At 51.3% G+C, this 21324-nt stretch overlaps 1 protein-coding gene across 2 annotated transcripts in view; it reads right to left on the minus strand.

Moving 5' to 3' along the window:
- The window catches only part of TBCD (tubulin folding cofactor D), a 144049-nt gene that overhangs the window by 95670 nt on the left and 27055 nt on the right, over nucleotides 1-21324 (minus strand). For both annotated transcript variants that reach the window (XM_018065386.1, XM_018065385.1), the window contains exons 8-13: nucleotides 14204-14249; nucleotides 12621-12753; nucleotides 8896-9032; nucleotides 8194-8254; nucleotides 7074-7148; nucleotides 6718-6812 (exon numbers count right to left, since the gene is read on the minus strand). In XM_018065386.1, the coding sequence (XP_017920875.1) occupies nucleotides 6718-6812; nucleotides 7074-7148; nucleotides 8194-8254; nucleotides 8896-9032; nucleotides 12621-12753; nucleotides 14204-14249 (547 nt within the window). The remainder of the gene's footprint in view (nucleotides 1-6717; nucleotides 6813-7073; nucleotides 7149-8193; nucleotides 8255-8895; nucleotides 9033-12620; nucleotides 12754-14203; nucleotides 14250-21324) is intronic.

A 21324-nucleotide genomic window follows, 5' to 3' on the forward strand; every position in this document is an offset into this window, starting at 1 on the left:
AGAAGACACGGGTTTGATCCCTGGTCCGGGAAGAGCCCATGTGCTGCGGGGCAACTAAACCGCTCACCAGAACGACTAAGCCTGCTTTCTAGAGCCCACACGCTGCAACTGCTGGAGCCCACGAGCCCACGAGCCCACGAGCCCGTGCTCCGCAATAAGAGAAGCCACTGCAATGAGAAGTCCGTGTGTTGCAATGAGAGAGCAGCCCCTGCCTGCCACAACTGGAGAAAAGTTCACGGGCAGCAATGGAGACCCAGTGTTGCCCAAAAATAAATAAATAAAAATAAATAAATTTAAAATCTGCTTATTAAAAAAAAATGACACTATTCAGTATGGCAAACAACCTGCTTTCTAGCAAGTTAAATTTATATAAAACCACTGATACCAACTCACATACTCCAATACTTTAGCCACCTGATGCGAAGAGCCAACTCATTGGAAAAGACCCTGACGGTGGGACAGATTGAGGGCAGGAGGAGAAGGGAATGACAGAGGATGAGATGGTTGGATGGCATCACTGACTCAATGGACATGAGTCTGAGCAAACTCTGGGAGATGGTGAAGGACAGGAAAGCCTGGCATGCTGAAGTCCATGGGGTCTCAAAGAGTCAGACACAGCTTAGCGACTGAACAACACCAACCCACAACAGGGATGCAGAGCTGGTCTTGATTCTCTTCAGGTAAATAGGAAGCCGCTGTTACAAACTGTTATAGATCATCAAGGATGGCCTATGCGTCCCTGGCCCACACCACCAATCCAACACATGTGCTGTCGTGACCTGAAACCAACGCACACATGCGCAGCCTTCACTGGCAAGCCTGGGCTCCTATGTTTCTGTATACCAATGTGCTTTGACAAAGACCAAAAACAGGGTACCCGTGCTTTCCAGCAAGTCCACACCCTGCAGGAAGCAGAGGGTCAGAAGCTGTTCTAGGCTTGGGGCCCAAAGCCTCAGGCCCTAGAGATAAGCTCTCACCTCGTGCCTTACAGGCAAGAACATAAAACTTCCGTTTTGGGGACCCAGAGATTCTAAGCTCACCCAAGAATGTCCACCACCATCTTAAATGACAGTAAGAAGAAACGGAGACAGTTAACGACTGCTCAGAGTCCTGCAGCCACACAAGTCAGGGAGCCCCAGCGCTGCCTGCAGATGTTCACGGTGGAGCCACATGTGCCTGCAGCCCCATGAAATTAACCTGCCTAAGGGAATTCCTCCAAAAGGTCATCTGCACACGTACAGCCACAGAAACCATGCAGGCTCTCTGCAACTACCTCTACAAGCACAGTGGGTTCTTAGAGCTTAGCAACAACAGCAAAAAAAATTCCGTCTTGCTGATGTATCAATGACAGTACCTTTCTTCATTCACATATAACCCAGCTCCAGAGCTGTCTCTGACCTTCATGTATAAAATGCGGTAAGTCTTCAAAGATTTTAATACAGAATTACCATATGAACCAGCAATCTCACCCCTAGACATACACCTAAAAGAAATGAAAACCGGGATTCAAACAGATGCAGGCACCCAATGTTCATGGCAGCATTATTCAAAATAGTAAAAAGACAGAAATAACCCAAAAATCTATTGCCAGATGGACACGTAAATAACAGGCCATCCATACACACAGGGGACTGTTACTCAGCCATGAAGAGATTGGCATGAGCTACAAACTGAACTTAACCTTGGAATCCTGAACAAAGTAAGTAGTACACTAAGGACAATCCTGCACAATCCCACTTATATGAGGTCCCCGGAGCAGCAGACTCACAGAGGCAGACAGACTTGTGCGTGTCAGAGGCTGAGGGGAGGGGAAGGGAGGGGGAGTTAAGTGTTTAGGGGGACATGGTTTCTGTCTGGGAACATTAAAAAAAATTTGGAAATAGATGGTGATGATAATGGTTATACAACACTGTAAATGTAGTTAACGCCACTGCACTGTACACTTGAAAATAGTTAACATGGCAAGTTTATGTCATATATGGTGGGATGACATCACCAACTCAATGGAGATGAGTTTGGGTAAACTCTGGGAGTTGGTGATGGACAGGGAGGCCTGGCACCCTGCAGTCCATGGGGTTGCAAAGAGTCAGATGCAACTGAGCGCCTGAACTGAATTGATGTCATATTTATTCTAAAATGTTTTTTGAAAAATGATAATGTAACAAACGAAAGCCACTGAATCAGACACTTATAATAGGTAAACTGTATGTTAGGTGAACTACACATCCTAGTAAAGCTGAAAATAACTTCTAAAAAGGATCCTTGTATTCACATTGAAGAAACAAAAGTACTGACAACCTGCTTTGTAACAGTCTTACCAGCAGCCCACAGCCATCTACCTCTACCCCTGGTTTAACCTTCAACCAAAATGCCCCCACTCCCAAGACAGGGAGAGGAGTGAGTATGAAATGAAGTACACGCACAAACTTTCACTCAAGGAGAAAAACATTTTGATACAGAAAAACACAACCCCTACTCCACACACTAAGCCAGAGACGTCTCGATACGGCTATCACTTTTCTTACAGGCTGGAATGTCCAAGAGTTCAAGATTGCACAAAGGTTAAAAATCAGTAAAGCGCATGGTCGTCAGGAGAACAGGAAAGTGCTAGGAGAGGTCAGGAGCAGTAGAGAAGGAAAGCCAGGCACACAGGCCCATGGAGAGGGGGCAGTAAGGAGACAAGCGTGGTCAGCACTCTGCACACGAAGGCTGTGGCCAAGGCAGGACTCACCCACAGGCACAGGCTGACCCCAGGCCCCATGGCGACTCCACCAAAGAGGCAGGGCAGCAGCCATGCCTTGCAGAGCATCCCAGGAAGCTGAGAATGTGTCTGAGGCTGACTTTGGCTTGAGGACCCCTACTCCCCTAGAAGCCCTTCCTGAGACCACACGGCCCACCAGGACTCCACCACCCACACCCCAGCCCCGCAGCTCTTGGGGTTGGATGGTGGCTCTGCCAGCCTTCCCAACATTTCCTAATAAAATAACTTGCACACTTAATCCTGTCTTGGTGTCCACATCTTCTCAGAGGACCCAGAGTAACACTGGAATGCTATTCAGATGCTGGTTTTTGGATGATGTCACAGAATATGGCCGTAGGGGACTCCACGAATTGGTCCCTCTACCAAGGAAACCAGTAAGCTGGTAAAAGCAGAATCTAGCTTTTCAGCACTCTGGAATCTAATTAAAAAAACCCTGCATCAATCAACAGGGTGCTTAGCGAACAAAGAGGCTACTAAATTTCAGCATCTAAGAAACCTCTGTTAGGTCACTGGCGATACACTAAAGCAACAGAAGAGAGACCTCAGTGACCAAACAAGGAATAAAGTCACTGCAAAGAAGAAGTCTGGGAAAAAGTCACTAAATAAAGAGATGGCTAAACAAGCTTCAACAGCAAGCACAGCAAACCTCGGACAAGGCAGAACTCAGTCTCTAGAGTTACCACATCATATGTCAGGGCGCCCGGTTTTCAATAAAACAGTAACAAAGCATACAAAGAAACAAAAAACTATGGCACAGTCACAGTGAAAAAAAAAAGAAGTTGACAGAAACCACCTCTGAGGAAGGCCAGACGGTGTCTTACAAGACACTGACTCTGAATCAATTATCTCAAATATGCTCCAAGAGCTGAAGGAAACAAGAGAACAATGTCTGTACAAACATGGAGTGTCAATAAAGACACAGGCTGTAAAAGAGACTACAGAGAAATTCTAGAACTGAAAGTATAGCCAATGAAATGAAAAATTCAGCTGAGGAAGGAGAACAACCTGCAGGTTGGAACAGATAGAAGGAAGGATCAGAGAACTTGAAGACAGGGCAATTCAAACGGCCCAGTCTGAGGAGCAGGAGAATGGGCTGAAGGAAAGCGAATGGTGTTAGACCCGTCACCTCTGGAGCCTGCTCCAGGATAAGACCGCAGCTGCCTGCACAACCCGTCCGAGGCAGGAGACAGCACAGCTCCGCAACCCACCAGCCACACGAAGGGTCTGCGGAAAGGCTTGGCTCATCTGGAGGGCGCCACAGGCAGGAGGCGGCCAGCACCTAAGACTACAGGCCGACTCCCCATGTGTGACGTCTCACAGTTTTTGGGCCCCATTTTGACACTTTCCATCTACAATACATTCGTCTGCAGCAATGTACTTCATCCGCCACTCTGTGTTCTCACTCTGGCTGCTTGCGGCTGGTGGAGGCTGCTGACGTCATGATATATGACAGACACGTACACTGTGCCAGCCGGCCTCAGGCGTGAGCAGCAGTGAGGACTCTGGTCTCCTTCAAGTTAAACTGGAATCGGCACCACAGAGGCAGAGACTTCCTCTTGACCCATGACACCCTTGAGCGCGCACACACCCACTCTCACACATCTATTTTCACAAGTAAATGTGTAAGTCACTTAGGATGGAACGAGAGTAAATGAAAGTACAGCAGTACATCTCCGTGGCCTCAGGGTAGGCAACGACTTCTTAGATATGGAACCAGGGGCACAGGCAACGGAAGAGAAAACTGGCAAGTTAATCCAGCTTCAGCGCATCAAACTCCATCAGCAAAGTGACAAGACAACCACAGAGGAGACAGAATATCCACAAATCATGTATCTGATAAAAGGCTTATATCCATTAAGAACTCACAACGATAGAAAGGCAAATAGCCCGATTTTTTAAATTAACAAAGTACCTGAACATACATTTCTCCAATGAACATAGCCAAATGGTCAAAAAGCACATGAAAAGATGCTCAACACAGTTGACATGCAAATCAAAACCACAGTAAGATAGCACTTTACAGCCACTAGGATGGCTATCAAAAAAAAAATAACAAAACAGAGAAACAGAAGAGTTGGAGAGGATGGGGAAACTGGAGCCCCCTACGCAGCTGGTAGGAAGGTCAAGTGGTGGCGCATGGAACAACCATCTTGGAGAAGTCTGCAGTTCCTCAAGAAGTGGAAGGCAGGTTTCGCGCTGGCCCATCACCTCTACTCATGGAACAACCATCTTGGAGAAGTCTGCAGTTCCTCAAGAAGTGGAAGGCAGGTTTAGCATTGGCCCACCACCTCTACTCATGGAACAACCATCTTGGAGAAGTCTGCAGTTCCTCAAGAAGTGGAAGGCAGGTTTAGCATTGGCCCACCACCTCTACTCATGGAACAACCATCTTGGAGAAGTCTGCAGTTCCTCAAGAAGTGGAAGGCAGGTTTAGCATTGGCCCACCACCTCTACTCATGGAACAACCATCTTGGAGAAGTCTGCAGTTCCTCAAGAAGTGGAAGGCAGGTTTAGCATTGGCCCACCACCTCTACTCATGGAACAACCATCTTGGAGAAGTCTGCAGTTCCTCAAGAAGTGGAAGGCAGGTTTAGCATTGGCCCATCACCTCTACTCCTAGGTCTACACCTAGGGATTGGAGGATGAGAACTCACCCGGCCACACAAACACTTGTGCACAAATGTTCAGGGCAGCATTACCCACAGTAGCCCAGGGTGAAAACCCAAACACCCATCAACTATGAGAGGATTCATAAACGTGCAGCCATACCATGGAATATTATTCAGCCACAGAAAGGAATGAAGTACCACCGCTACATGGTACAACGGGGGTGAAGTTAGAAACATTACGCTCAGTGAAAGAAGTCAACGCCGAGACCACTATGGGAGATCCCATTTACATGAAGCGTCCAGAAAAGGCAGTTACAGAAAGACATCAGCGGGTGCCCAGGACTGGGGGTGCTGAGGGAAGATGGGGAAAGACTTCCCCTGAGTACAGGGTTTCTTTGAGGAACAGTGAAATCAGACTCAGATGGTGGCAGTTGCACAACTCTATAAATGTACTAAAAACTACTGAATTGAATTCCTTAAATGGGTGAGGTTTACAATATGTTAATATGAATTATATCTCAGTAAAGCTGCTACAAAAATAAGCTGAAAAAGAGCCCACAGAAATCAAGGGTCAAGGAGCTCTGCACGCGCCTCACAACACTGGGCGCACAGCCAGCACCTGCAGCAACCCCACCGCTTGGCTGCTGACCAGCGCCTTCTCTGCACAGACGTCCCCGCTCTGGACAGAAGTCATCCCCAGGGTGCGTGGCACCTGTGGAGACACACTCCAGCAAAGGGCCCTCTTCATCCCTCACAGGTATCCGTCCCTTTTATCCACAGGCACCACTGCTCCCAGGGACATCCCCACCCACCACAGACAAGCTTCTTGTGGCCTTGGTCCCAGGCTGCACCTCCACGCAGCTGGGTCCGAGAGCTAGGACATGCAGGCCTCGAAATCAGTGGTCCGTCTGCACCCGCCACGCTGTCCCCCTGCTCAGGCCCACTGTGAGCTCCCTCCCCGCCCGATCCCCTCACTGGCGTGAGTCTTGCTCCCAGGAACCATGATGTCACTGTAGGAGAAGAACCACGGCCATGCACACATTCTTAATGGGCGACAGCACCCCCACGAGGGTGAAACTGGTTCTGGGGGACGAGACAATCCCAGACGTCACAAGAGCTCACAACACTCCAAATCGGGACCAACAGGATACTGAAACTGCACAGAAGGGAGGAGAGACACTGGGTCTCAGGAAGGCCTACGTGAGAAAGAAGCCTAAGGACAAAGGCCTAGAAGGCTCTCTCCTGCAACACTCACAATGCTCATGTCACTCCAGGGAGTGGGCCATGCCAGGAGGGGGCTGGATGGAGCACCCCAAGGTGCACACAGAAACTGAGCTTCACACTCACCGTCTGAGAGCCGGGAAGGGAGCAGCAGGCCTCGTCTGCCCAGTTCCGCCAGCGCCAGACACCCGCCATGCCAGGCACTGTCCGTCTCCTGGAAACTGAAAATACAAGAGAGCCTGAGACCCCAGCACCATGCCAGCTTGTCCCCCCAGGACCCAGGGCACACGTCCACCCACTGGGGTGAAAGCATCACTAAAACTCTTAGTAAGTTTGTAAAATATCAGTCAGCTAACGAGATAAAGTACTGCAAACCAACTGGAGACGACAGCCATGTTCAGATCTCCAGAGAAAGAGTCGAAGTCCTGGGTCAGCCTCACATGCCCCAGAAACACGCCTCCCTCCGTGATCTCCCCACACACCTGAAACAGTCCAGCACCGACCCGGTCACGTCATCCGCCAGCTCTTTGGGCAGTCTTCCGGCCATCCTACCAATTCTGAAAAGGAAAAGCAACGTCAGCATCTGTCAGCATCACCAGCCTGTCGAGGGCCCATGCTACACTAGGAACGTCCCGAGAGATTGTCCTTCCCTCCAGAGAAGGGCAAAGTGGCTGAGTCTGTTCCACAAAGGCCACCTGCCCCATCAGGGGGCCCATCACACAGACATGAACACAGGACAGGTATCTGGGGAACCCACACGGCACATGTTTGTCTCGGACAGTCAAAGCTCCCAGCTCAGGCCACCAAGGTCTGCCCGGCAGGCTGTCCCAGCCCCATGCTGGATGCCAACTGGGCTGGCTCCCATAAGGTCACCTGCCTGGGTTGTGTCCCGGCCAGCAGCACCCGAGGAAGACTCACCCTCCCAGCCCATCACATTCCAAGCAGAGAAGACTCTGGGCTTCAAAGTTACCCAAAAGCCTCCATGTGAACCTCCTTTACCTGGTGCTTGCTACATGAATTAGTTGACACAGAAACCCAGAACTCTCGGGGGAGGGCCCACCAGCACTTCCATCAATTTTAATTTTCCCCATAACCATTTCCTTTGTACTCTGTCCCCCATGGCCCTCTGGCCCACCTGGGTGGGCCTGGGCACCTCTGCTGGCTGTTCCCTCAGGCGCAGCAGAGGGGAGATGCCAGACTCTGGGATTAAGTGGGGCTGTGCAGCACCCCTTTCTACATGAGGGGTGTACCCCGGCCATGGGGGCAGGAAGTGAGGGTCACGGTGATGAGGACGTGGACGAGTAAGGAAAGGAACACCTGAAGGTTAAAAAAAGGCAAATGTGGCTCACTCCAGCCAAAAATGCAAGAAAATGAAGGAGCTGCTGACCAACCTCAGCAATGTTCTTGAAAATTAGGACATAAAGCAATAAATAAAAATTAGGAAAAAAAAATCAGTCTACCCTTTAAAACTCTCAGAGCTGCCCACAGCTCTCAAATTGCACAAGAAGTTCTTCATGATTAAGAAGACCCAGCAGACCGACGAGCATCTGGGGAATAAGCTGCCAGCCCCTAGCCCAGCCCCGGCCTGAATCGGGCACCTACCCTTTGGCCGCAGACCACCGCACGATCGTGTCCTTGTCCTTCAGCCCAACCAGCAGCTGCTCTGAAAGAACACAGGAAGGCCAGTCTGTGAGCCGCATGGAAGCACCCAGAATTCGAGCTGAGCTCTCAGCTCCCAGCTGTAAGGTAACCCACCCTGCACGCCACTCCAAACAGTACCATGAAGGGAATTACAGGGAGAACCTTAAGTCTAATCACAAGAAAAGGACGTTTCTTCCTGTGTGTTTTCAAATCATCATTTAAGACCAACTTCTGCCATAGCTCCTAAAAAGTACATCCACCCATCCTCACAGGCACTGGGCGGACAGCACGAGAGAGGGAGGCGGCCCAGAAAAAACAAGTGTCTGCTGGAGGCTGCAGAGAGCAGTTCTCCTGGGGACCGGGTCTTGGGAACGGTCAGCCACTAGGAGAGGCTGCACAGAGGCCTCGTGAGCACGATGGGCCTTGCAGGCCGGTCAGTGGAGGCCCTGCTGGAGAGCAGAGGCAGCACAGAAGTGGACAGAGAGGCAGGACGGAGCCTGTGGCGGTGTACACACACATGCACCCTGACCACAGCACCCTAGGCCGCGTCAGAGGGCAACAGGGACTGCGGGTGCAGGAACCCCCAGCCTCTCCTCCCGCCCTGCAAAGACCAGAGGTCAAACTGGGTGCCCTGCAGGTGGAGATGAGGCAGCCCGCACTCACCGATCACACTCTCCACCTCTGCGGGGACGTCATCCTCTCCGTCGCTGTCGGGGGTCTCAGCCTGTGTCATGGGCTCTTTGGGATTCTGAATGGAATGCTGCAAGCTCTCGGCCAAGGAGCGGCAGCCCCGCTGGTACCTGCAAGGAGCAAATGAACCTCAGACCCACTGGGACACCTTGGAGCTAGAAAATCCCAACTGAATCGGCAATTTATGAATAGCATCACTGTGAAAATTCCATGTGCTTTCCAGGGATGGGATGAACAGGAAGGAAACGGAGCAATAACAGTTGCCAGCATGGACTGTCAAGGAAAGATGACCACCTCATCTGAGCTTCAGAACAGATTCACCCTCTAGAGGACTCAGAAACCCTCACGTGTCTGAGGGTTGACCTCAAAAACATGTGCGCGACCGAGATGGCAGGAAAGGCGTGCTCGAGCCCAGTGGCCTATTCCAGTGCCCTATTTCCATAGGCTCCGCCTCCAGGTCCCAGCTGAGTATAGTCCCACCCCGCCCCTGGGCCAGACACTGCTCTCCGCACCCCAGGGGCCACAGCTGGTCCTCTCCAGCTCCCACAGAGCCCGCTCCTGAATGGCTCTCACTACTTCCTGCCCACCACACCCCCCTCCTCCACAAACTGAGGTCACCAGCATTATCTCCCACAGTGCTGTGAAGGGTCCCACAGCACAGTCCCCGAACCTCTGGTTGCCTCAGTTTCCCTGTCTGTAAAATGAGGCCAGATGGGAGCATGTGCACAAAGCACTCAGACCAGGGCCTGTGCAGAGCAGGCCCATGAACACCGCCTCCCTTCCTGGAAGCCGGGCAGGCACGCTTGGGCCTGACTCTGGGGCAGCTCTATCTCAGGACAGGGCCTGCGGCATAAACGGTGACAGGCTGAGTTACAGCATGGACTAGGGGCCGTAGCCTAAGGCCAAGTCCGGTAAGAGATAACTGGGGCTTTGGAGATAGAGGCAACCTGGACACTGTTAGCTGTGGCCTTGAGGCCTCAGATTCCATGGGGCAGTTCCCAGGATGGAAGGTCAATCAACCACCAATGGCCAGTGACAGAATCAACCGTGACTATGCAATGAGGCTTCCAGTAAAACCCACGGAAGCCCCATGCCCTCTCCCTGAGCCCTGCCCTCGGCATCTCTTCCACTTGATTATTCCTGAGCCTTTTGCAACAAACCAATAATCTCGTAAATACAATATTTCTGAGTTCTGTGAGCCACTCTAGCAAATTATCAAACCCAACAAGGGAGTAGTGGGAACTCCCAACCAGCAGCCCAACTGTCAGAAGCACAGGTGACAACTGGGACTTGCAACCAGTGAGGGGCGGGGTTGAGGTGGGAGAGACAGTCGTGGGGGCTGAGCCCTTCATCTGTGAGATCCGGTGCCGTCTCCACGGACACAGACTCAGAACTGAGTCCACACTGCAGGTCACCCAGAGGGTGTCTGACAACTGCCTGGGCTGGGGAAAAAAATGCAAAAGAATCAGAGCAGCAACAGGCAACTGAATCAAGGAGAAGGTCACCAGGCGCCACAGGACTGTGCTCATGAAGCGCCCAGCAAGCAGCAGGCACGTGGTGACAACTGCCGACTCTGCCGCTGCTCTCCTCCAGTGAGGACATGTGCTCACCAGCTCACAGGGCAAGTCCTCATCACTGTCCAGCAACCAGAGACCAGAAAGGCTGCCACTGGACTCTCCCTCCCGCCTTAACCACAGACCTAGACAAAGTGTATAAAGCAGCGCTGGCAGGCACAAGACACCCACGGCAAGGCTCCAAGCCCTCACAGCAGAGAAGCCCTCAGGCACACCCACTGTCCCCTCTGCTTCCTCCCAGATGAACTTTCTAAACCACAGCACAGGAAAGGAGAGCCCAAGCAGAGAGCCACTGTCCTGATGGGCAGGAAAAAAAAATCGTGACGAGATGGCTACTAAGTGGGGACAGACACTAGAGGAAGGGGACCTGAGAAAGCCCCCCAAATTCTGCATACATCTCCCTGAATCCTCAGGCACGTTAAGATCCAGACATGCCATCAGAGAGCAGGTAAGAGGCCAAGAGCCAGAATCCAGAGGTACCCATGTACCACCAGGCAGTCACTGAAGGGTGGGTCCAGTAGGGGGGACTGAAAGGCCACACGTAGACACGAGCGGCTGCTGCAGGAGCAAGGGCCGCATCCCAGTGGGAGGAACTGACCAGGCCCGGGCAGATAGCAAGACAGCAAGAGGGGCAGTACAGCCAGTTACCCGCCTGCCAGACAGACTCACTCCTCCTAAGGGGAGGAACACCAAAAAGGGAATGAATCTACAAGAGAACGTGAAAGTGCATCAGAGGGGATAAAATGAAAAGAAAGATGGAAGAGAGAGAAAGCAAACAACACGACGGAAGACTGAAGCCACCACGTTTAATGATTACACTCAGTGTCCAGGGAGGTGCAGCCTGAACAACGGAAGCGTGATGCTGAATTCCTCTCCTTCCCGAGTAAACGCCTAGAGCACTTGCGGCGGTTCACTCGAATGTGCCAAGCTGGCCGGGTCACAGGGCCCAGATATTTGTCCAAAGGTTATTCTGGGTGTGTCTCTGTGGGTGACTCTAGGTGAGATGAACGTTTACCTTGTGGGCTGAGTAAAGCAGCTTGCTCTCCCCAGTGTGGTGGGCCTTACCCAGTCCGGGGAAGGCCAGGGACCACAGCCTGGATCACTCTCCCCTCAGTGAGGGATTCTTCCTGCCTTCAGACTCACTGAAACGTCAGCGCCTCCTGCGTCTCTAAGCCTACCAGATCTGGACACTCACAACCACAAGCCAATTCCTTGTGTCTCTTAACACACATACACACACACCCACTCCTACTCTGGTTCTGTTTCTCAGGGGAACGCTAACACAGTACAGAATGTTAATCTTTTACAGCATCTGGAAAGAAGACACTAACATCAGTCTCATAAACAACTTACAGAACATACTTACAATATGCCGAATACTCAAAAGGCATTTTAGTAAAACATCCCTAATATATAACACACTTCTCTGCAATTTCCTATAACTGGAAACATAATCAATGATTCCTCATAATCAAATAATTCCTCCCAAAACACACATATTAATACTTGAAATAAAACTGAAGACTGGGTGGGAGGGGGGTTCAGGATGGGGAACACATGTACACCCATGGCTGATTCACGACAACGTATGGCAAAAACCACTCCAATATTGTAAAGTAGCCTCCAAATAAAGTAAATTAATTTAAAAAAAATACTGAAGACTGTTAAAAATGTAGTACCCTGGCACAACAGAACAAGCTGTTTCCACGGGAGCCACTTGGACCACTAAGACATCTTTTCCATCCTCAGGAAGAGACAGCTCTCTCTGAGTAAACCCTGAGGAGTGAGCCTGAAATCCGGACTGAAATGACCAGAATAGAGCCTCCCCTGCGGTGTTACCCGCCAGTGACGCTGCCCTACACTAGGACAGGCACTTTCAGAACGAGAGGCAAGCTTTCCCTCTCATCAGCCCCACTTCAAAATTCTACCTGGAAGATGTGAAGTCAGAAAATTACCCAAAGAAAAGCTGTTCCTTTCAAAATCAGAAATGCTCTTGGGACTGGGGGAAAAGAATGGAAGCAGGAGGACACATGATTAGCCCACTGAGCCCAGCAGCCTGAAGCCATGGGCCCCACACCAGCCTCCAGACACCCTGGCTGCATGGTCACTGCTCCGTCCACCAACCTCCATCCGGCCACCCGGGGCTTCAGGAAGGTCAGGCCCAGCCGCTGCACGAGCTTCACCCCGAGCTTCCGGAGCAAGGTCTGGTTGCTGTCGGGGAGCCTGCAGCTGTCCAGGCACTGGAGAACGGTGGCAGCTGCAAACACAGAACACCCTGCTCAGTTTGCTGGGAAGGGTTTGTGTGATCTCCCGAACCCACCAACCCCACCTGACATGCACAACATCAAAGTCAGACACTTCCCGGGCCCCCCTCCTCCAAGTCAGTGCAAAGGCCTACGTCTACGCTGTACCCCTTGAGCTCTGCTTCACAGAGCAGACCCCTTCACCTCATGTCATTTACTAAGTGCATTGGAGCTGGACCTGCTCCACCAGGCATCCAGAGGTAGAATGCAGAGGAGCCCAGGGAGGGAGAAGCAACTTGAGCAGAGGGGCTGGGTGCGTGCATGGTGGGTGGAGCACACACTAAGGGCCATGAGGACCACGCAGACAGACTTCGGTGTGAGGTTGCAGGAACAGGGAGGGATCTCCACAACCAGGGGAGCAGTGTGATCGGGCCCCCCGCCACTAAGGCTGGTCAGGGCAATAAGGAGAGCATCGGAGAAGGCGGAGGCGAGGAGAGCACACGAGACCATGTTTCATGTTGAGACAAGAGCAGGGTGGTTTTCAAGCCAAGTGGTGATGGCTTCTGGGTAACTCCCCAAAAGACCCAAACGTCATACAGTGACCAGCCTGGGTACAACTGATGGTAACTCAAGATGGAGTCGGGGTCTGCGTGTGCAAGGCTGTTGAGGACAAACGCGATGATGCTGAGTGTCGACTGCTCACGTTCTCAGGTGTGACCGTGACATCAAGATTACGTTTCTTAAAAGAGTGAACAGATGCCAGTGGGAAGACAGGGTGTCCGGGGCGGGGGGAAGGTATGTAAGGGGAAGCATGGATGAAACAGGACGCCATGCATCAAAAACCTGAAGCTTGTGATAGAAACATGAGCGCCCGCTATACCAGTGTCTCTTCTGTTGTGTATATGAAATGTCCCATGATGAAAATGTCAAGAAATAAACAGACTCTACTGCCCAAATCTGATCCACGCATCTTCTAACGCACAGACTAAGAAATTTCTCTTGTTCCAGGTAGTAAGCTTTCCCGCAGCAAGAATGACTATATAGGTTTTCATAAGTTGAAGTTTAATCTAAAATTAAGAGAATGAGACGAAAAGGGCAAATGATGTAGCCATGGTGCCAGCAAGAATGCAGCTGGGCTCCCAAGAAGTGAGCTGAAGACCTCAGGGCTAGGTCTACATTCCAAGTCCCCAGGATCAAGACCTGTCAATCAGGAACCCAGACCTCCTCCCGTACAAGGCCTGAGGCCAGAGTTAGATTATTCACACATACACTCTCTTACACACGGACGCACACACGTATACACACAGAAGACAAAAAAAAAAAAAAAAAAAAAAACTATGACAACATCCAAATACAGCAAGTCACAAATTTTTGTGCCTATGAATCAACTTAGTGAGACACATTGGATCAGAATTTGGGCAAACTCATGTCACAAACACATCCTCACTTACAAATAAATCTTACCATAGGGTAAACAGTCTTCACGTTTTCCATGTTTAAATATTTGTGCCTAAAAAAAAAACAAAAAAAAACTATTAAAATATCACAAAAACCTTTACAAATTTAAAACATAAATTATCAAAACAACTAGTTGCAATCTTCCAAAATTTTTATCCTAAACACTCGCCATGAGTAACAAAATTTGCTATACAAGAAAGAAATTACGAGACTGAAAATCTTCCGAGTGGGCAGCATAAACCAGGGACGCAGCCTGAGGCGGGGCTCACTGACGCACGCTTCGCACCAGGTTCCAGGAACAGCGTGTAACTGAAGGTAACAAAGGATAAGAACTACAGGTTGAATTACCCCACGCAAAGGTAAGGCTCCCACAAACTCATCCTCAACCTGAGTCAGCAAAGGAGAAAGGGCCCCTCCTGCATCGCACCCACGTGGGGCCAGCAGGCCGTCAAAACATCAAAACCCTGAAGTCCTCAACCTGAAATTTTACCCTCTGGTTTCAAGTCTGCACAGAGAAAGTGTTAGTCACTCAGTCGTGTCCTACTCTCTGCGGCCCCATGGTCTGTAGCCCGCCAAGCTCCTCTGCCCATGGACTTCTCCAGGCAAGAACATTGGAATGGGTTGCCATTTCCTTCTCCAGGGGATCTTCCCAACCCAGGGATCAAACCCAGGTCTCCTGCATTGCAGACGGATTCTTTACCATCTCAGCCACCAGGGAAGCAAGTCTGCAAGACTTGTGGTAATTCACACAGGTACCCAAGCCCTTAAACGAAGAGCTCTAAAGCTGAGCACCTTTAAGAAAACAGCTAAGGAACTCCTCCTCCTTCAGGAATAGCTTTTAACTGGCACAAGAGACCACTTCTTAGACCATCTGAAAGCGCGTGGGCCTGACTTCCCTGGACCCTGTCCCCCAACACCAGGTCCTGCCGGCCAACGAGCTACGCTGAGTTGAGATGAAAAGGGTGAACACCATCCCAGACACTTAGTCAGCGGCGTTTCATGTGGAGACCGACCACCCGGGAGCCCTGGACGCACCAAGGCAGGCACACAGGGGCTCAGACCCACAGGCCCTAGACATCCCAGTACTCAAAGCACCAAGGAACCTCCTAGCCAGCAGCCCACAGCTCCACCACCATGTCCCAGCATGTGGGAAAACACCCTCGCCACACCAACCCTGCTCTGCACCTCTGCTGCAAAGCCCCCCGGCAGAAGTCACGCGCTCCTCTGCACTTTCTGCCCTTCTCTTCCCATCAAGGCAACCCCAAAACCATGAGCCAGCCAACAGATGGGAAGTTCAGGGCACTTCGCTCCTCCGTGACACACACTATAAATGGACAAGGACCCCCAGACATCCACAGGTCACATCTGAAATATACCCATTTCAGGACTGGTAAACCACTCCCCAAACACTTGAAATCTTTGCCTTTACAATCTGCATTTATGACAAGTGGGAAAGTCACCCAGATCCCCGAGCTTCTTCCTGTTGAACTTTGGAAGCAGTCAGGAAGGTGGCTCTGTGGAAAGGAAGGAGGAAACCATCCAGCAGCCGGATGAGTCTCAACAGGATGTGGAAGCCCCCAGGCGAGCCACCCACGGCCCCAGGCATAGCACTCTGCACCCTGCTCCAGCAGCAGCGGCCACAAGAGCAACCCTCTCAATGCCGGCCGTCAGCCTCCCACCCAGACTGCCAGGACAGGCCCAGTGGACTGGCTCAGAAGGACAGAGGCCCAAGCTGGTGGCCGCGGAGCTGGTCTGGGACCAGGAGTAAGGAGAGGGCAGGCCACACCTCGCAGCCCACTGCCAGCCCTCACCTGCCTCGCATCCCTCCAGCTCTACCTTGGCCTCCCCAGGGAGCCAGGCCAGCTCTTCACATGGGACCCAGACAGTTCAGACCCCAACAATAAGGCTTACAGGACACACCACTGTTAGACACTGCTAACTTTAAAGAACTAAATGTCAGGGTTCGCAACAATAACCTGGCCATGGTGGTCTCAGCTCTGAAGTGCCTCACATACAAACCAGGACAGAGTGCCCAGCCAAGGATGGGGCCTCACTGAGGGTCTGGCTTCTCCTCCAAGCAGAGCAGGGCTGGGGGGAAGGGGTGCTCAGGGCTGGCCCAGCCCAGGTCATGGCGCCAGTGCACCGTGGTCACACACCACCTCCCCTCTGTCCTCGGAGCATAAGGCCATCCCCACGGCCAATGCCGCTGCACACCAAGAACCGGAGCCACTAGCTTATGAAAACCACAACACGACAAGCACAAAGTTAGGAAAACCACTCAGGTCTCAATCGACTTTCAAGGTGATAGCAATTATACACTTCAGAACACAAATAAATGTCTTGGTATAAGAATAACTGCTAACACAAATTTTGCCGAAATTTTCTAAAACCATGAAGCACACCCTAGCGCGCCAACAGCTCTAGGAGGTGAAGCAGAAAATACCACCAGGAAGACCTTCTGTCTCAACTTCTGAAGCACCAGAACCACCAACAGCTCTGAACCCTGCCCTCCAAGCTCCACACCGAGCCCGGGTGGCAAGAGCGGAGACCCCGCCACACGGGGCGGCAGGGCGGGCAGACACAGCCAGGTTAGCAGACATGAATGCATGCTGGGCACCACTGAACTCAAAGTGCCCACCCTCCCTTCTCTTCCAGGGGCTTCTACCATCAGAAGTACTACCATTTGGGCATGCTGCTGCTGCTAAGTCACTTCAGTTGTGTCCAACTCCGTGCGACCCTATAGACGGCAGCCCACCAGGCTCCCCTGTCCCTGGGGTTCTCCAGGCAAGAACACTGGAGTGGGTTGCCATTTACTTCTCCAATGCATGAAAGTGAAAAGTGAAAGTGAAGTCACTCAGTCGTGTCCGACCCTTAGCGACCCCACGGACTGCAGCCTACCAGGCTCCTCCGTCCATGGGATTTTCCAGGCAAGAGTACTGGAGTGGGGTGCCATTGCCTTCTCCGATGTGGGCATGAAAAAGGACAAATCTGAGCCAGTTCTAGTGAGGTAGATGAACCTGTTAAAGGGAAGGAATTCAGAAAGAAAAATCTCCTATACTAACGCATATATATGGAATCTAGAAAAATGGTACTGAAGAACCATTTTTTGCAGGGAAGGGATAAGACAGACATATAGAGCACAGACCAGTGGACACAGTAGGGGAAGGCGAGTGCGGGACAGAACGGGGAAAGTAGCATCAACATACATATCTACATATACGAGAAGGGAATGGCAACCCGCTCCAGCATTCTTGCCTGGAGAATCCCACGGACAGAGGAGCCTGGTGGGCTGCAGTCCATAGGGTCACAAAGAGTTAGACGTGACTGAAGCAATTTAGCAGGCATGCATGCTACATATACATGTGGAGATATATACACACACACACATATACCAACATATATATTGATACTTATAAGATAGCTAGTGAGAACACAGGGATCCTAGTCTGGCACTCTGTGATGATCTAGACATGTTGGATGCAGAGAGAGGAGGGAGGTGATTATGTATTAATTATGGCTAATTTGCATTGCTGTATGGCAGAAGCTTCCCTGATAGCTCAGTTGGCAAAGAATCCGCCTGCAATGCAGGAGACCCCAGTTTGATTCCTGGGTCAGGAAAATCTGCTGGAGAAGGGATAGGCTACCCACTCCAGTATTCTTGGGCTTTGCTTGTGGCTCAGCTGGTAAAGAATCCGCCTGCATACCGGGAGACCTGGGTTCAATCCCTGAGTTGGGAAGAGCCCCTGGATTCGGGAAAGGCTACCCACTCCAGTATTCTGGCCTGGAGAATTCCATGGACTGTATAGTTCATGGGGTTGCAAAGAGTCGGACATGACTGAGCAACTTTCACTTTCGGCAGAAATCAACACAATACTGAAAAGCAATTTTCCTCCAGTTAAAACATAAGTTACAAAACAGAATTATTACCATGTGGGGGAAAAATTTTTGTTTTAAAAATCAGTCCTCAAAAACAGCGTGCTGATTATGTGGAATACCCACTGAAGTATTTAGAGGCAGTGGAGTGATTTAAAACAGTTCAACAACACAAGTGTGTGTGGTTGTGTATTTTAATATACACACACAGGTGCACACTAACACATACAACATGCATACATAACGTCAGGAATTCAAGGACTTCCCAAGAGTCCACAGAAACCAAAAGGATAACCAAGGAATTTTATAAACTTTATGACAACAAGTAAGACAACTCAAAGGAAAGTGACAAAGTATGAGATTCCAAATTAGCAGAAATGACTTAAAACAGAAAATCTGAATGGACCTGGATCATGTAACAAAACAAAACAAAACAAAAAAATTAATTAGTACTGCACAATCTTTCCAGAAAGAAAACTCCAGGCCCACATGGCTTCATAACAAATTCTAGCAAACGTGTTGTGTACAACATGCGTGGAGAATCCTCAGCACATTAGGGGGTAGGGAACGAGGAGACCCCTTTGAAAACACATTTTTATTCTATACTTGGTGACGAGCTCAGCAGTTTAGGGGCTGTGTGTCTGTCCCGTAAGCTTTACTGTTGGGGTGTGAGCTGTCTGGGTCCCGTGCGAGGGCCTGGCCTGGCTTCCAGGGGAGGCCATGGTAGAGCTGGAGGGACGCGAGGCAGGTGAGGGACAGCAATGGGTGTGCGGTGCAGCCTGCCCTCTCCTTACTCCTGGCCCCAGACCAGCTCCACAGCTGCCACCGGGCGGACTCTGTACACGCGAAGAGGAGGGTCACAGGAGTTATGGATTCTCCCGTGAGTGCACTCAGAAGCACAGAAGGGGTGAACAGAGGCCAGGGCTTTGGTTTTATTGGCTGCTTTGCTTTTCCACAGGAAACGGGGCCGTCTTCACCGGCCTTCCCTCCTGAAAACACACGGTCCAACCCAGTGTGCGCAGAGGGCGGTGACCCTCAGCAAGGGGAGGAAGTGGCCCACAGAAACCGTCTGGCCTTTAGATGGTCAGGAGGAGCCATCAGCCAAGCCACTAAATGGGGAGGGTGCCCCACTTCTCACGGACGCATAAGACACGAGCCAACTGCAGACCACTGAGGCAGTCACTCCACACAGAGGCAAGACCATGCAGCACGCACGTCTGAGGCGAGGTGACTGCTCGGGCTCTTCCAGAAACCGGCACAGCACAAGGTGCAAACACACACATTTCTCAGTAATCACTCTCAACCACCACACCTTCCAGTCACCACCCACCCAAGCCGGCTCTTCTGCCCGCTGTGCAACCAGCTTCCCTCCCCGGGGCATGTTCTCTAGCCGTAAATCACAGGCTGTCAGCTGCTGGAAGCAAGTCTGCCTGGCTGCCGAGCAGGAGATGCTGGTCTGAGGCCCCTGAAGGCACCACCGAGTCAAGGCCAAGAAAAGCAGCTCCATCCCAGGCTCCGGGAGAAAGGGGCCCATGCCATGTGGCTCAGGGGTGCTACGAGTCCCCAAGAACTATCCTGCAAGCTGAGGAGCACTGCGGGACACCTGGCTGCACGACAGCCCATTCCCCGTCCCTAAGAAGACGGGACATCGCCAGCAGACGGCACAGGGCCAGGAAGGGCAGCCTCCCCCGTTCTGTGCCCCTGAGTCCCGTTTCCAGGCTGAGGAGGGCACCGGGCCCCAGCACCACTGTTCCTGATGTGCACACACAAAGGGGACAACACGTGATCAGAAAGGACCATCGGCACCAACACTTCAGTTCCAGGCTGGCTGCCACTCAGAGCTTGACCGATGGTCCTTGTGGGAGCCACAGAGCCCAAGCAGGGCCAAACCTTCCATGGAAGGCAACAAAGGCTAATTGCTGAGCACCCTTCAAGTAAACCCAAAGGCACTGTACAGAGGGATTCTCTTAACTCACACTCCGGGACCCCTCCCATCAGGTCAGAGAAGAAACCTCACCACCACCCCTCTTCCACCACCCTCCATTCGCCCACCCTGACACACACACACACACCTGGAGGCTTGCAAAAATAAAAGGGGAGGGAGGGACATGAAAGGTGCCGTCATCTCCCTAAGAAATCAAAGCAAGCTGAAACTAGATGAGGGAGAACCAAGAAATACAGAGGAGAGCTGACCTGGAAGCCACGCCCAGCGGCCACGTGGAGGGACCGGCCCGAGGGAGGGGAGGGCAAGCCAGCCCGCCCAGAGGCGCCTCCAGCTTCAAGAGGCAGCGGGCAGCTGCTCCCCTCAGAGTGTGCCTGCTCTGTGTCCTCAGGGCTGCTGCTGCTGCTGCTAAGTCACTTTAGTCGTGTCCGACTCTGTGTGACCCCATAGACGGCAGCCCACCAGGCTCCCCCGTCCCTGGGATCCTCCAGGCAAGAACACTGGAGTGGGTTGCCATTTCCTTCTCCAATGCATGAAAGTGAATTCGCTCAGTCGTGTCCAACTCCTAGTGACCCCATGGACTGCAGCCTACCAGGCTCCTCCATCCATGGGATTTGCCAGGCAAGAGTACTGGAGTGGGTTGCCATTGCCTTCTCCACGTCCTCAGGGCTACATACATTAAAGGGAAAAGAAAAAAACTTCCTCAACTATGGAAAAATTCTAATTGCTGAAGCTGAGCTTTCAATGGTTGGGATAAACAGCTGACTATTATTGGCTAAAACCCAGAATGAAAAATTAGAATTCTGATAAAACACATTTATTAATACATCAAGTAAACTTAAAAGGATTTTAAGTACATAAATATGTAAATAATACTTAACAGTTATAAAGAAATGTTTAAACAATCAAAACAATCACATCTAGCTTTATCTTCCCGCTGTGTGTTCAATCTTTCCCTAACCTAACGGTGAAATCCCAACCATAAACACACACCTTCCCAGGCAGGCAGATGGAGCCCCACCCCAGCCCCTGACCACAGCTTCCAGCGTCCCACCTGGAAAAGGAGGCCTCACAAGAGCTCAGAGGACACCAGACAACCATGCCCTCCTGTCTTCAGACGTCAACCTGCTTGTGACGATGCATTCTACCACCTTATTAGCCGCCGAGCTTTCTCAACCGCTCCAAGCAGAACATGAAGAGGTCAGGATCCTAACAGCAAGCTGCACTTTGATGGTCCCATTTAAATGACCCCTCCCCAGACCCAAGCACTTGGGCCACCTCTGGCCTCACCACCCGGAGGAGCCGTTTTTCC

This window comes from Capra hircus, chromosome 19 (genome assembly GCF_001704415.2).
Source record: "Capra hircus breed San Clemente chromosome 19, ASM170441v1, whole genome shotgun sequence".
Taxonomy (NCBI): Eukaryota; Metazoa; Chordata; class Mammalia; order Artiodactyla; family Bovidae; genus Capra; species Capra hircus.